Source organism: Caenorhabditis remanei, chromosome I, assembly GCF_010183535.1.
Source record: "Caenorhabditis remanei strain PX506 chromosome I, whole genome shotgun sequence".
NCBI classification, from domain to species: domain Eukaryota; kingdom Metazoa; phylum Nematoda; class Chromadorea; order Rhabditida; family Rhabditidae; genus Caenorhabditis; species Caenorhabditis remanei.
Genome location: NC_071328.1, coordinates 12,293,913 through 12,308,772, shown reverse-complemented (window position 1 = coordinate 12,308,772; position 14,860 = coordinate 12,293,913). Strand labels below are relative to the sequence as shown.

The 14,860-nt window shown below is 38.9% G+C and overlaps 2 protein-coding genes across 2 annotated transcripts; one reads left to right on the top strand and one right to left on the bottom strand.

Moving 5' to 3' along the window:
• Positions 1 to 3,418: 3,418 nt before the first annotated feature.
• On the top strand, positions 3,419 to 9,340 carry GCK72_002764 (uncharacterized protein; the record flags this gene model as incomplete). The annotated part of the gene is made up of 7 exons (XM_003093150.2): positions 3,419 to 3,505; positions 5,404 to 5,492; positions 6,190 to 6,408; positions 6,456 to 6,556; positions 7,619 to 8,028; positions 8,450 to 8,541; positions 9,208 to 9,340. 7 exons carry the CDS (start codon positions 3,419 to 3,421, stop codon positions 9,338 to 9,340), a joined length of 1,131 nt encoding a protein of 376 aa, XP_003093198.1.
• Positions 9,341 to 10,807: 1,467 nt separating this feature from the next.
• Positions 10,808 to 14,211, bottom strand: GCK72_002763 (uncharacterized protein; the record flags this gene model as incomplete). Its single annotated transcript, XM_003093143.2, has 9 exons — positions 10,808 to 10,895; positions 10,944 to 11,218; positions 11,268 to 11,463; positions 11,511 to 12,102; positions 12,150 to 12,278; positions 12,330 to 12,635; positions 12,685 to 12,799; positions 13,121 to 13,317; positions 13,422 to 14,211. The coding sequence occupies 9 exons, from the start codon at positions 14,209 to 14,211 to the stop codon at positions 10,808 to 10,810; spliced, it is 2,688 nt and encodes an 895-aa protein (XP_003093191.2).
• Positions 14,212 to 14,860: the final 649 nt, after the last annotated feature.

Sequence of the window (14,860 nt, the reverse complement as noted above, 5' to 3'; positions counted from 1 at the left end):
TCCTAAATTCAGATATTTTTGTTCAGAATTCAATTCCGAACATTTATTCTCTGCAACCCAATATCCCAAATTCTATAAATTCTATTTTCATCCCTCCAAAATCAGAACTCTGCTGATCAGACATTCTGATTAGACAGATCTCGCTTCACAGGTTTTAAGATTTCCTCTTGCAAAAGTCGCCTTCACTTTTTCTCCCTTTTTTCCATATTTTGTCCAGTTGAACGAGCTTATTGAGTGAGCTAATTCAGTTACTTACTCATACGCGTGTCGGTCAAGAATCACAAACTTTTTCTTGTTTCAATGGAAACTTTTTGAGTAGAAAATGGGTTTTTAGAGGCATTTTAAATTATTTTTTCTTTGTCCTCACTGATCTTAACAATTTCTGGTATCCTTCATTGTTTTTGAAACTTCAGCATTGTGCCTTTTCAACTTTGAACGTCCTTAACTTAACTCATATTTATTCAATTTCAAAAATTGTTTTCAAGTTTTGTAGATCAAACCTAGATCTCCATTTTTGTAGTTGAAAGTTTTTTGATAGCTTTTCTAGATTTTGAGATAAAATAATTCAAAGGTGATAGAGTTGAATCCAAAGATGGGAGAGACGCAGAGAAGTCATCCGCTCTCGTTTCTCTGCGTCTCTCCCCGGATGCTTCCAACTTTGAAGACGTGTACCTCAGAACCTAGAAGAGCTATCAAAAAGTTGTCAACTACAAAGATGAAGATCTTGATTTGATCTATTCAGAAAATATAATTTTAAAGACAGTGAACCGGGTAGAACTGAGTTTCACAGCTCCAAACTTGACCAATTTTAACTATCAAAATTTCCCTCTTTTATTTTTTTATTTTTTTATTATTTTCTCTCCTTTTTTGTGAATCGTCACTGCCACTTCTTCATACAATTCGTTGATTTTCTTCCAATCGAAAACACCAAAAATAACAATAATATTACCTATTTTCAGATTCCAAACCAACGACTTCAAATCCAATTCTCTCTGGTTTCTCTGCGTCTCTCCCTCCTCCCACTCTCTCGTCTTTTTCTAAAAATGTCACTCATTTCTAATCCTTCCAACATTCGAGTTTCGTCGGATTTGTAAGAAGAAAGAAGAATTTTTATTATTGAGCAAGAGAATATTTGTTTCTTTTATTTTTTCTAGTCTCTTTTTCTATTATTTTTTTTGGATTTCTCGATATTTTTCTACTGTTTTTTTCTACACAATTTGGTAATACAATCGTTTTCTAGGTGAGTTTGGAATGATATATTTACTGAAAATCGTCGGAAATTCATAAAAAGCGGGTAAAAACTTCTAAAATCGGGAAAAGAACCTTCAAAAACTATGCTCCTCCCATCTCTGGATGTAGGGTTACTGTAGCTACCGTAATACTACAGTAACCCGGCCATCAGGTAACGAAACGTTTTCTGATGATGTCTGGGATACCAGATACCAGAAATTACTTTTTCCTGGAAATTAGTTTCAAAAACTCCTCAAATTGCAAAAAAATACAAAATTCTTTGAAATTTGTGAGTTTTGAGAGTTCTTAATGATATCAGTAGTAGTTCTCAAAATATGAAAAATAGACTTTTCGGTAGATCAAATCTTCATCCCCATTTTTGTAGTTGTCACCTTTTTGATAGCTCTTTACGGTTTCGAGATATTCCTCTTTGAAGATGAGCGCCAAAATAAGAAAATCGGTGAGACGCAGAGATGCTGGCTGCTCTCGTTACTCTGCGTCTCTATCTCTCTCTTCAAATCTTTGACCGCATATATCTCAAAAGTTAGAGAAGCTCTTGAAAAGTTATCAAATAATAAAATGAAGTTCTAGGTTTGATCTACATAAAACACATAAATTGAAAACAATTGGAGTAAAGCGACTCGTTTTTTCGATTCTAAACTACCGTAACCTACTCACTTTCTCTCTATCCAATAACTCCGTTCGTATCCAGAAGATGATGAGCAATTTGTTGTTTGACTGGAGAGAAGACAACAACTGTCTCTCCGTCCCCCTATCAATTTCTTCTTGATTCCCTGGGTGGGCGTCCATTGAGAGATAAAAGTGGGACACCTGACCGCCCTCGATTACTGATCATTGAGTTATGGGAGGATCTGGAGGATTACGGTAGCAGAAACATTTATTTTTTGAAGAAAAAAAGTGTTGATTGTTTACTCGAGATTCCTGGAACTTCTTGAAATCCTGAAGACGTCATTCTGAAAATTGGAATGTTCTGAAAACCAACGATGCATCCATTTTGAGGTTTCTTTTTCCCCCGACCTTTTTTGCAATTACATCATTTTTTGGTTGGGATTAAATAAAAGGATAAATGAGAGATGAATCAAAAAACATTAATAAGATCGAAGGTTGCAGAGAGAAGCCACATTTCGTTTAATATATATTTGGTGTTGAGACATTGTGAGACTTTTATTTTCAGTTGTGTTTCTCGTGTTTTGGTTTTCATGGGAAAATGAGTGGTCTTTCATAACTTTTCCAGTTTCTGTATGACTAGTCCTCTCTTTCTCTTCCAGCTCATGCTCAAGGAGCCATATCTCAAAACCTAAAATAGCTATCAAAAATGTTCTAACTAACAAAATGTGTAAAATTTAGAGCTTATCATTTTTGTAGTTGACAATTTTTTGATAGCTTCCATAGGTTTTGAGATATTTAACTTTAAACAATATACACATTTTTTAAAATTATAAATTCAGCTCCTAGTAACGTTTCAGTGCTTGTTTCAACAAAACGATTCACTCATCTATTTTACAACTTTAGATATTTTTAAAGCCTAAGATTTGTACTATATTTTTGCACTTAACGTCTTTTTGATATCTCATTTAGTTTTTGAGATATGCGATTTTAAAGTAAGGCACGTCATCTCGATGGTAGAGCTTAGAAGGCGCATATCTCAAAAATGAGATGAGATATGAAAAAGTTGTCAACTACAAAAATGGAGATCTAGATGTGATCTACTGGAAACTCAATATTTCATAACTTGAGGGCTACTACTGACATCATGAAGAACTCTCAAAACTTACAAATTTTTTCATACAATTTTGAAAATTTCATTGCAACTTGTTTGGTTTTCGAAACTGACTTCCAGTAAAAAGTTATTTCTCCAGTTATTTTATCTGTCCCAGACATCATCAGAAAATGTGACCGGGTTACTGTCGGATTACGGTAGCTATACTGGTCCTACATCCAAAGATGGGCGGATTATACTTTGATGATTCTTTTCCCGATTTTAGATATTTTTACGCGCCTCATACGCCCCAGTGTTGTATTTCAGACGATTTTCAGTAAATATGTTTCCAATTCAACTTACATTAGCAAACGCGCTCTATCGTTCTATGTTTCCCGCCCAAGTTCGCTGAAGCGCACTTTCTCCAACTTGATTTCATATAGATCTCCAATTGTTTTGCAGACAAAAATGAACAAACGACCGGGTATGATAATCCCTCCGACAGTTGAAATCTCAACAATCATTGATACGGCAACACCTTCTTCATCCAATGAGGTTAGTCTCTCTTCTCTAACCCTTCATCAACAACTTTTCGCCTTCTTGAGCTTTGCTTGAATGAGATTACCGTAATCCCCCCCCCCCCCCATTTGATTCTGAAACCTATTTTGTTTGGAATTTCTCGGAAAGAAGAATTGACTCATTTAATCCATTTCTTTTTTTCATTAGAGTATTCTGACGCTGTTAAGATCATCTCTCGAACTGATGAACCATGAGAAGATTCAGACGGGATGATAAAGGGTTAAGTGAGATGATTCGGGTAAAACTTCGTAAGATTTATGGATGAGTTTAAGGAGGAACACGTGTTATGATTTGGAGTAGTGAGATATCAGTTCTAAGAGGATTTCAAAAGAGGGTTGAGATTGTGAAATGATGCCCAAAATATGGAAATAATTTAAATAGAATTTAGACCTTCATTCTTGTCGAGTTGTAGAGCTTTGAAAAAACGTGGTTTCTCTACTCTCATGCGTATTCAAAGCCTAATATCTCAGGATCTTAAAGAGCTACTTAAAAGTTTTCAACACTAAAAATAATCAGCATAAAATTTCCTACATTTTACTAGTTGAAAACTTTTCGATAGCTCTTCAAGCTTATGAGATACTCCGCTTCAAAGATCTGAGCTACAGGTAGAGACGCAGAGTAGCGAGAGTGTCTGACTTCTCTGCGTCTCTCCTCACCGCTCTGATGCCACCATCTTTGAAGAGCCATATCTCAAAAACTGCAAGAGCTATCGAAAAGTTTATAACTACAAAAATGAAGAACTAAACTTGATTTATATAGTCGTCTAAAATTTTTAGCAAAAAAGTGATTTGTCAAGCTATAAAACGTGTTCAAATGTGAGCATTTCATAATTGGACAGGTACAGACAGGCTCTAAAAATCTTTTCGAAATCTACAAATATAGGCACCTTCGGAGTACATAAAACCACACACATTGCAGCACGATTCTTACAATCGCGCTCATCCGAAATCCTCTTGAAAAATGTATCTTTTTCTCTGAGTCTCTCAATTTTGCACACAGTTTTCTTCGGTTTCGGTAGAGTGCGGTTGTAAGAAGAGGGTCATGCTACCCACAAAAAAGTACCATAAAAATGACTCGGTTATTCCCTATGCTCTAGACCGGAAACAACAAAAACCATTCTCACTTTCTTCGAAAACTTGCAGAAAACGCATTGTTTGCAGATAACAAATTCATTCATTTTCTGATAAATGTACTCCCCAATTCTCTCACCTCTCCCCCCTCTTGATAACCCCTTATACAGTCTCTTCATGATAAGCACTCTCTGCGTCTCTTCATTATGAATTGTCTCTTGGCACCGTGCCAAAGAGCCACCCACCCCGCGTGCTCCTATAAGTTTCCAGTATTTCCCTCCTCTAGCATCACTTTCGATTTTTGTCACTTTTTGCAACTTTTATTTCTTTTCTCTAATTTCGTATGCATTTCGTGTCAAATGACATCATTTTGATGATGAGATTACGGTATTTACAATAACAAATTTTCTCAAAATTTGACTCGGAAAATCTGAAAATCCGCAGAGATTTCGTGGGTAGTTTTACGTCATCGTTTAGGTTAAAAGGGACTAAAAAACAAGGCTCTCTCTCGATTCATTTCATTAGTATTCACTTGCCCCCGGGCGACTCTTTCCGTTGCGAGGTTTTCCTTTTTTTCTGACTTTTTTCTAGGCTCTTGTGTCTAGTTTAACCTTTGACTCTACTTATTAGCACGACACGCTTCTTACAACCGCGCTCTACCGAAACCGAAGAAAATTGCGTGCGAAATTGAGAGACTTAGAGAAAAAGAGACATTGGCATTTTCGGTAGAGCGCAGTTGTAAGATCTGTGTCGTGCGAATATAACTAGATTCAGACATGAAAACTTTTAAAAACGAATTTCCAGAATCGAGTCGAATCGTCACTCTTCATCGGACAGCTGCAGCATCCGCCGCTCCGACGACGACCCGTCTCAGCGATGGCCTCGTTGCCGTGGTATGTGAATTAAAAGTTTGGGAGTTTGCAAATGAAATGTTAGGCATGTCAAGACGGTTCGAATAGTGGGGGAATGAGAAATATAGGAGGAGTGCGAGTAGAGTTACAGTACCGGTCAAAAGGTTGGAAACTATGGCCGTTTTCAGTGGAAAAGGTCCAATTTTGAGAGTGTGTCATGATAATACTGATTGTCCCATCAAGTAAATTTTTAATGAATTATACAGATAAAAGGTAGAGCTTCATTTTTGTAGTTGACAACTTTTTTGTACGGACACTCCCTAGAGAGTTATGGCCATTTTAAAGGGACAACTCAAAAATCACTCTATCTTGCACTAGACGATTTTAGGGGGAAGTTGCTTTGTCGATATGTAACTCTCTAGGAAGTGTCCATACAAAAAAGTTGACAACTACAAAAATGAAGCTCTATCTTTGTTCTGTATGGTTCATGTATAATTTACTTTGTGGGACAATTAAAGATACCGTAACACACTCTCAAAGTTGATCATTTTCAACTGAAAAATGCCACATTTTATATCTTACTGTAAGCACAAACCCTAGTTTGTTGATTCCAAATTTGAATTTTTTACTTGATTTATAACGTTAGACTGGTTAAGACAATTTCAATGATAGTGAAAACAACCCTGTATGATTATTTTGTCTTCGAGACATGTCTATATGAAACTCCTCCACTTTACAGGGTAGCCTACCAAGCACCACGCGAGGAAGGTACCGACGACGAAGACGTGGCAGTTGAGTCCACTTTATTCCTCTCAACTTCGCCGGGAATCGGGTTTCCATCTGGCGGATCGGTTAGCTCTCTCGCTCTGTCTCCACCTGGTTTATCTCCGTTAAATTTCAATGATGGATCTCCGTTCTCACTGTCATCAACACCCTCATCTACCTCTTCTTTAGTTAGGTAAGTTGATTGGAGTGAAGAAGAAAAAACGCTGAAGTTGTTTCCAGAAATCAGAATCGATTCACTTTCGATCATATTCCATTTGTCGGGAGCTCTACTAATTCAACTCCAGCCACTGCATCGACGGGACCGCCCGGCTTATCTCCAGGTGAGGGGTGTAGAGGAGTCATCTGGACATCTGGACACACAGAAAGATGCACAGACATATATATCTTTAAATATTGAGATGCAGAAACTAGAACTCACAGATTTGAATTTCTAGACAACTGGAAAATTCGGACATCCGGAAAAACAGACAGAAAGATGGAAAATGAAGACCTGGACATCCAGATAAGCTGAAATTCAGTCGGATAAGACATCCGAACAAACAGACACACAGAGAAATAAAAAATCACAAAGACTTGCAACGGACCGGGTCACACTAGTACAATTTTTTTGAAATTTTGAAATTTTTGATTTTTTGACTATGTTTTTAAATATCGATGAAACTTGAAGAGCAAACAAGATTTTTGACTATGTTTAGTAAAATTTCAAACATTTTCGAAAAATGTAATGAAAAAATTGTGCACATTTTTGAGCCGAGATTTTGCAAGTCTAAAAGTTTGTGTGTCTGGGATTCCGGACATCCGGATGAACCGATTTATGGACAGACAGAAACGGACATCCGGACACACAGACACACAGAAACAATTAATACACGTAAAAGCTGAAAGTGTGGACATCTGGACTCACAAACACCCAGACAGAAGTTTAGAGGTTGGGCTCTGAGACACTTCGAAACCAGATGTTTAGAAACCGAGACATTTCGACACCAAAAGTTTGAAAAATCACTGAAAAATGAGGCATTTTCTATTCGATCTTAAGTGGATCACAACAAAAAAGCTCTATTTTTCAGTACAATTTTTCTTTAAAACCCAGAAAAAAGAATGCAAAAGATTTACCACTGGGGGGATCGAACACCGGTCGGTCGCCCCATGTGTGTCGAAACTCCAAAAAAAAACTTAGTTTTCATGGTTCTGGGTATTTGGAAACACTAGAACATCGATTGGTTTCATTCATATGTATTTTGCCGATTTTTTTTTGAAATCTTGAAATTTTTGGTACTTAAGTTTCAAAATGTCGTGGTTGCCAAACGTCTCTGGTTTCGAAACGTCGACATCCGGACATCCCGACACACAAACATCCATCGAAATCTATCCTCTCTTTCCAGGCTCCGCCCTCAACATTGACCATGAAAAGTCGGCATTCGAAATCGTGTCGTGTCACCACCAGAGTGCAGAAGAAATCCTTCAACGAGTCCGTCTCGGAACATCTGGATCCACGTCATCGTCTACGAATAACACGAGAAATAGTCAAAGCGAAACGACGGGAGGATCTGGGGAATCGACTTCTGGAGTACCGGATGGATCTGTCCCCGGACAGTATTACTGTTTTATTTGTGAGAAAGATTTCCGTCGGCCGGATATTCTGTCACGTCACACACGACGTCACACTGGGGAGAAGCCGTTCAAATGCGAGGATTGTGGACGTTTCTTCTCGCGATCCGATCATTTGAGAACTCATCGCAGGACTCATACTGATGAAAAGCCCTATCATTGCTGTGTGTGTAACTATTCAGCGGTGAGTTTGAGAGATTCAATTTTAAAATTTTCAGGTAGATCAAATCTAGAGCTTCATTTTTGTAGTTGACAACTTTTTGATAGCTCCTCCCACTTTTAAGATATACCTTCTTTAAATATAATAGCTTTGCGGCGTGAGGAGAGGAAGAGGAGAGACGCAGAGAACCGAGACGCCCTCCTCGTTTCACACACTCTCTCGCCCTCCTAACTTTGAAGGCGTCAATCTCGAAATTGGGCAGAGCTATCAAAAAAGTTCAACTATAAAAATGTGCCAAATTTTCTGTAGATTATTTTTGTAGTTGACAACGTTTTAATAGCTCTGCCCACTTTTGAGATATGCGCCTTTAAAGAGAGCGCAGACTCTATATGCAACAGAGCGCACTTTCCTTCCTCAATTCTTTCAAATTTCTGAATAATTTCAGAGACGACGTGACGTCCTGACCCGTCATATGTCAACTCGACATCAAACTATTGCTCCACCGTCGGTTTTGGGGACTCATCGCAATGTTCGGAGGTAAAGAAAACGGAATTAAATACTTTTCAGATTCAAATGGTGGCCGAGAAATTTGATTGGGAAAGTTCGATCGCATACTTTATCCGAACTTTCAGTAGAAATACCGTAATTTTTTTACTGGTAGAGAAAACACTTGGTGGCCTAACTTGCGCACTTTTTCGGTCACCGAATTTTTCGGATTTTTTTAAAGATTACTAAGTATTATGAGGTTTTTACGGAAACCAAGATTGAAAAACAGAAGAAAAATCCCGAAAATTGGGCTGGCCGAACTTTTTCTAAAGTGACTTTCTAGGCCATCACCAAGATTTTATTCGTTTTTCACACTTTTCGTTTTTTTTCGCCATTTTTTTTATGCTTTTACTCACATTTAAAAAATAAATCACAACGAAGTACAGAAAAAACACGAAAATCGAGAAAAAAAACCAAAAGCAACAAAAAACCCGAAAAACGTGATGGCCGAACTTTTCGAAAACGAATTCCTAGGCCACTCATGCATCTGAAAATTTCAAAAAAATCTGAAATCCCGAAAAAATTGGTGACCGAACTTTTTCAAAACGATTTTCTCGGCCTCCACTCAAATTTTGGTCTAACAATTGTAAGAACTCGGTAGCCGAACTTCTCCACGGTCCCCGGCCACACCTTAAAAATCTTACTTTTCTTTTCCAGATGTCTCTCCGACGGTGACTATCATAAAATGGCAGCTCAAGAACTGCGTCAACGTCATCAGGCGACACGTGAAGACGTGGAAGTTCCTCCGATGGAAGATATCGAAGATGACGTCATTGTAGATGACATTTGAGATTTATTTCCAATTAAATAATTGACTCTCACTATAATAATGTAAATACCTGTGAAAATAATTGTAAACGGGTAATCCAAAATCCCCTCCCACACAATGTACCTCTTGTATCCTTTTCCTCTTGAATAACTCTGTATCTATATCTATTTATTGACCACCCCTTCTAAACTTTCAACTCAAAAATTCAGATTTCTCGTTCATTTATAAACCATTGTTCTGTGTGTCATAACTTAAAGTGAAATTCGAACCGAAAACCGAGAGGAAAATGAGAGAGAGAGAGAGAGTAGACGAGCGAGAGAGGATTTTTGGGAATTACAGAACTGGAATTTAAGAGAGAATTCTAAGAAGAGAAGAAGAAGGAAGCCGAAGAAAAAGGCAAAAATAGTACACCCATTTGTTTAGAGAGCGATGGAAAAGGATATAATATACCGTAAAAACTGTATTAGAGCGACATGTCGCTCTATTTTTCTACCGCCTCTCAGAAAAATTTTGTAGTTTCAGAAACTCATCAAAGTTAAACTGAAAAAACTTCTTTGAAAGTTCTATTTGTTGATCTTGAGGTTACTATTCACGCTGCTTCTAATCAGAACCAAGAAAATACACTGGGATAATCATATTCATGAATCCTGAGTATAGGTGGGTGTCGTTCTATTAGAGGTGTCGTTCTATTAAAGGTGTCGCTCTAATACAGTTTTTACGGTAATTACAAAAGAAAAAAGTTTAAATTTGGGTGGGGAGAGAGAGGCAATGGTGGGGAGAAGAATCGGAGAAATTATTGATACCGGAAAATGATATTTTTGGGTGGAAAGGGGTCCTTATGGTACATTCATAAAAGACATGGATCTAGATGGGATACTGTAGCTATTGGGAAAATTTAGAGTGATGGCTAGAGACGCAAATAATTTAAAAAGATTTGTTTTTTTGATCTTATTGATTTGGGAAGGATCCAGAAGTGAATCGTGGCGGATTCAGAAGGCTGGGGGACCTCTTTTCCACCGGAGATTCAACCTGAATACCCTCACAAAATCAACGGGATTTTCAAAGTTTTGCAATTTTTTTGGATTTTTTAGAAAATTTGTACATAAAAAGTGGGTCCTTGTAAGAAAAATGGGCGGCTATGGAGTGGTGTACCTCGTTTTGAACTTATTGTCAAAAATACAGGGAAAATGTTGGAGAGAGAGAGAAACTAAACAAAATTGTGTGTATAGAGATCATCACATATCTGATAGATGATTTTTGAGGAAATTTGGGGTGGGGGAGTATGGGGAGAAGGGAAGTGATAAGGGTACTGAGAATCAATCAGTAATTAACAAAACAGGAAACAAGTGCTAGATTTGTGTGGGTAGGAACTGAAAACAAAACAGGAAATGATTTAATTGGAAGGGGGAAAATGGAAGGGAGTTCTTGTACAAGAGGGGTTGAGGAGCAATAAGAATTTATAGGAAACCATGAATATCATGGAAAATATCATTGAGCGGCCTTTGTTGGAGTCTTTTCGGCTTTTGGTTTGGTGGGTTCCGGAGATTGGACAGCTGACGACCGTTTCGTTCTGTTTCTGAAAATATTGATGTCTCAATAAAACCGAAGACATTCCGAAACCGACCCTTCGTCTTTCTTCGTCACTGATTGTGATTTCTTCTCTGCTAATGTCGTCACACCATTCGTTGATATCAGATTCTCTTTAGCAGATCCAGAACTATTTCTTGGATTTGACGGTGGTCGGGATAACGATTCCTTCACATTCTCATTGGATTTCGACGACCGTGTTCCTGATCCATTCCCACTATTTCCAGCATTCGATGAAGACATACTACTGTAGACTCGTCGATTTTGTTGTTGATGTTGGTTGTTGTTGCCGTTGACACCGCGGTTGTTGCTCTAAAAATGAATAGTTTGGTATTAAAAAAAAGCGGAGAATAATATTTACCGGTTGGTATCCTAGATTGCTTCCCGATCTCTGCTGTTTCATGAGCTGTTGATTCGATTGTTGCTGGTAATGATAATGACCATTTCCATTTGTCGACGGAATCACGTTCATGGCTCGAAGACTGGCAGAAGCGATGGAGGTTGGTTGCTGAGCAAGAGGTCGTTCTCCTTCATAAGTAGCAGCGAACACAGCAGCTCTGAAATGGAAAACGGTAATTGCAATTAGTTATCGACTCAAAATTACCCAGCATTAGTCGTCGACGCCTTTATTGGTTCACACTCCAATAACCGATCCAAATCTCGGTTATGCTGTAATTCTCCATGAGCCTCTCGGAAAGCGTCCTTGATAGCACCGAAAACCATCTCATCATATATCGAATGAGCAGTGTTCGAGTTCGTAAACGGCTCTTCAATACACACACAACGCCATTGTGACCGCCAGAAGTGAGGGTTCGACATCGAGTGATGCATCGGAATTCCAGCAACACCATTGTGAATCGATGAGGATGATGCGGATGAAGATGGTGGCGGCGTTTCTTTGTCTCCTTCACTGCTCAAATGCACTTTTGGTCGAGCGGCGAGAGCGGCACGTTCAACTCGTTTCCCTTGACGAATCGAAATCGCATCACGGTCATAGTTGAACTCATTTGCATAGTAATCGAGGAATCCGATGAGGAGCTCTCCAAGAGTTGTATTTTCAGATAGTGATGGATCGATATCGTCCTGAACTGCTTCTAATGGCATCGTTACATTCAGTGTACGCACGTCAACCTTATTTGAGAATCGAGTTGGATATGATTGTTGGAGATTTGGAAGTACTTTTGTCTGGGTACCGCCTGGAAAAACTTGAATTGAACAATAAATTCTAGTAATACAAACTCACATTGCAAATAGTGAATGACCATCAAAACGAGTGAATAACTTGTGAAACTCGACTTGTTTGCGTCGTTGATCCCTTTACGTTTCGCCCACTCTTTGACGACTGAAACCAACGGGCGAACTCTCCAATCATCTGAAAATTGTTTCGTTGAAAATTCTGAAACTTGAAAAAAATTTGACTCACAAGAAGAATAGTAGCACAAGAGATGAGTATTTCGAATAGCAACCGAGTTGTTCGCATTCAAATCGACAGTGATATCGTCAAAGGGTGCGGCGAACTTTATCCGAAGAATCGGAACTTTAGCCAGAATTAACTTCTGACTTGCCACAAACTTCTCGTATTGTAATGTCGATAGAATGAGATTGAGAACGACGACAGCGTCATTCTTTTGATCCAAGTCCTTATTTGTTATCATCAAGCAAAGATCCATATCAGACGAGTTGTTTCCAAATCCGTTGAGTGATGACCCGACGACATAAAGACCAGATACTGAAAATAAACAAATGAGACTAGGGTCCATCAAAAAAAGAAGGCTTACGTGGGAAAACTGGACTGATTGCAGTGTACAACATATCGCGAAGATGAAGTTTTCTCTGGAGCATCTCATCGGTTTGTGACACCTTGTTGTGGTAGTCCCAAATCTTCTCACTCAGCTGAAATTTCCAATTTAGTTCAGCTAGTTTTCAGAAAAAGTCTTTCTCTTGAGCATAGTCATCACAAACTGAAAATGACAGAGAATCTCCAGAGAAATTATAATTTTCGACGAAATAACCAGCGATATCACTGAAAGAGTGAATATCACTTTCTCAACCGTCGGAAGAGCTTCGAACCACGGAACCTCTAACAAGAAACAATCTTTTTCCCACCTAACCTATGAGTGAGCCGCAGGAGAAAATATCGGCAGTGAGGTAAAAGATGAAAAGAGAAAGGGCTCCGTGAGAGCAAAAGTTTGGCCTTTTTTCCAAGAGACTTACCACGTCCATTCTGGAGAGTGGCTCCGATAGAAGAGCAGCAGGTGGAGATGGCGAGGCGACTCCTCGTCCTCCTCTGAACTCATCGGTAGGCATAATCTTGGTGAGTGTCGATTCATCTAGAGCCGGTGAGCATGCGCCAGATGCAGAAGAAATACTTGAATCAATTGAGTCCCGACGATTCGCTTTGCGTGGAAGCTCTGCAAAAATAACATTTTAATAACGAGAATGAGGTTCACCAATTTCCTTTCCCAAAATTTATAGCAACTTTCAAAGATTCCCCAATCACTTCCCCAAAACTCACTAAACACCGACATTCCCTCATTCCCAGTCAATCCATGACGCATGAAAACCCGCGCCAAACAGAAAGAAGTTGGTGGATGAGTATAGAATCTCCATGATAGATCACCATAAAGCTCGGCGAGCCGACTGTCTCTATGGGCTCTCTCAACAACATCCAATTCCCAATCTTCCATATGTTCGACGTTCGACTTCGGGGCTTTCTCTCCGACAGAACTGATTATGGAACGTTGAGTTCCCATGGCAAAGGACCATGAGGACACAAATGGCTCCATTATTTCCTGCTCTTCATCAGCCACATGGCTATCTTCAGATTCCGTTTCCGATCCACTCTCTTCCGAGTCATAATCTTCGCTATCACTGTCATCATCTTCATCATCATCCTCGTCTTCATCATCGTCATCTTCATCATCCTCTTCTTCTTCATCATCACAATCTTCATCACTTTCTTCCTCTGTCGAAGCATCTGACGTCAGCATAGTCTGCACATCTTTTTCAGCTCTCGACAGGCATACTTCTGATGCAGAAGACACAGACGACGTACACGTTGAGGTAGAAATTCTCTCAAGCGATGTTGTTGTCGAGGAAGAAGACTGTGTAGATATCGAATTTTGATATTTTCTACGCGTCGTTGTAGTTGGGTAGTTATGATGGTGGATATGGCTCAGCGAGTGACTAAACCCGTTCATAATTCTTGACGAAAGCGATGATTGAGAAGGAGACGGATCTCCTGATGCAGATGTTTCTCCTCCATGCGACACGTCGCACATCATCGATGATATCGTAGCTGGCATCGTTTAAGAATAAGGGGCCAGCGGACTTTTAGCTCATTCAACCAGGTGTCAATTACGTCCTACTAAAAATGAAAACGTTACGAATAAGACGACGGAAAGAGAACGAACAGAAATGATATAGAAAGTAGAAGAAAAATACAGTTAGATGGAAAAAAAATGAGTTCATGGAGCAGAAGAGAAACAATTTGTCAATATAGATATATATATATATATATATATACATAGTATCACAAAACATCGGTGAAAGATCAATACTAGTTAGTAAATCGAAATCGTCGGGCGACCACCTGTGTGATCGGCACGCCGACAGAGTTGGATGACCGCCAGGCAAGAAAAAAACGCATCGTAATCTAGATCATCATCATCATCATCATCACTTCATCATTCGAACGGAAAGAAAAGAAGAAAGAAGAGTCACGTGCATATCATCTGATGCTTTTCACTCCAAGACCCATTTTTTTATAGCGGTGGAAAAGCCATCACGAAACTCATAAATCTGCGCTACAGGGAAGAGAAAAACGACTAGGAGATTGGTAAGTATATGGTCAAAAACAAGAGAGAAAGGGGAGGAGTGTGACTACCATATGACTGATGACGGATGAAATTGGCACTAATTTAATTAAATTATATGGGATTTTTCGAAATCGGA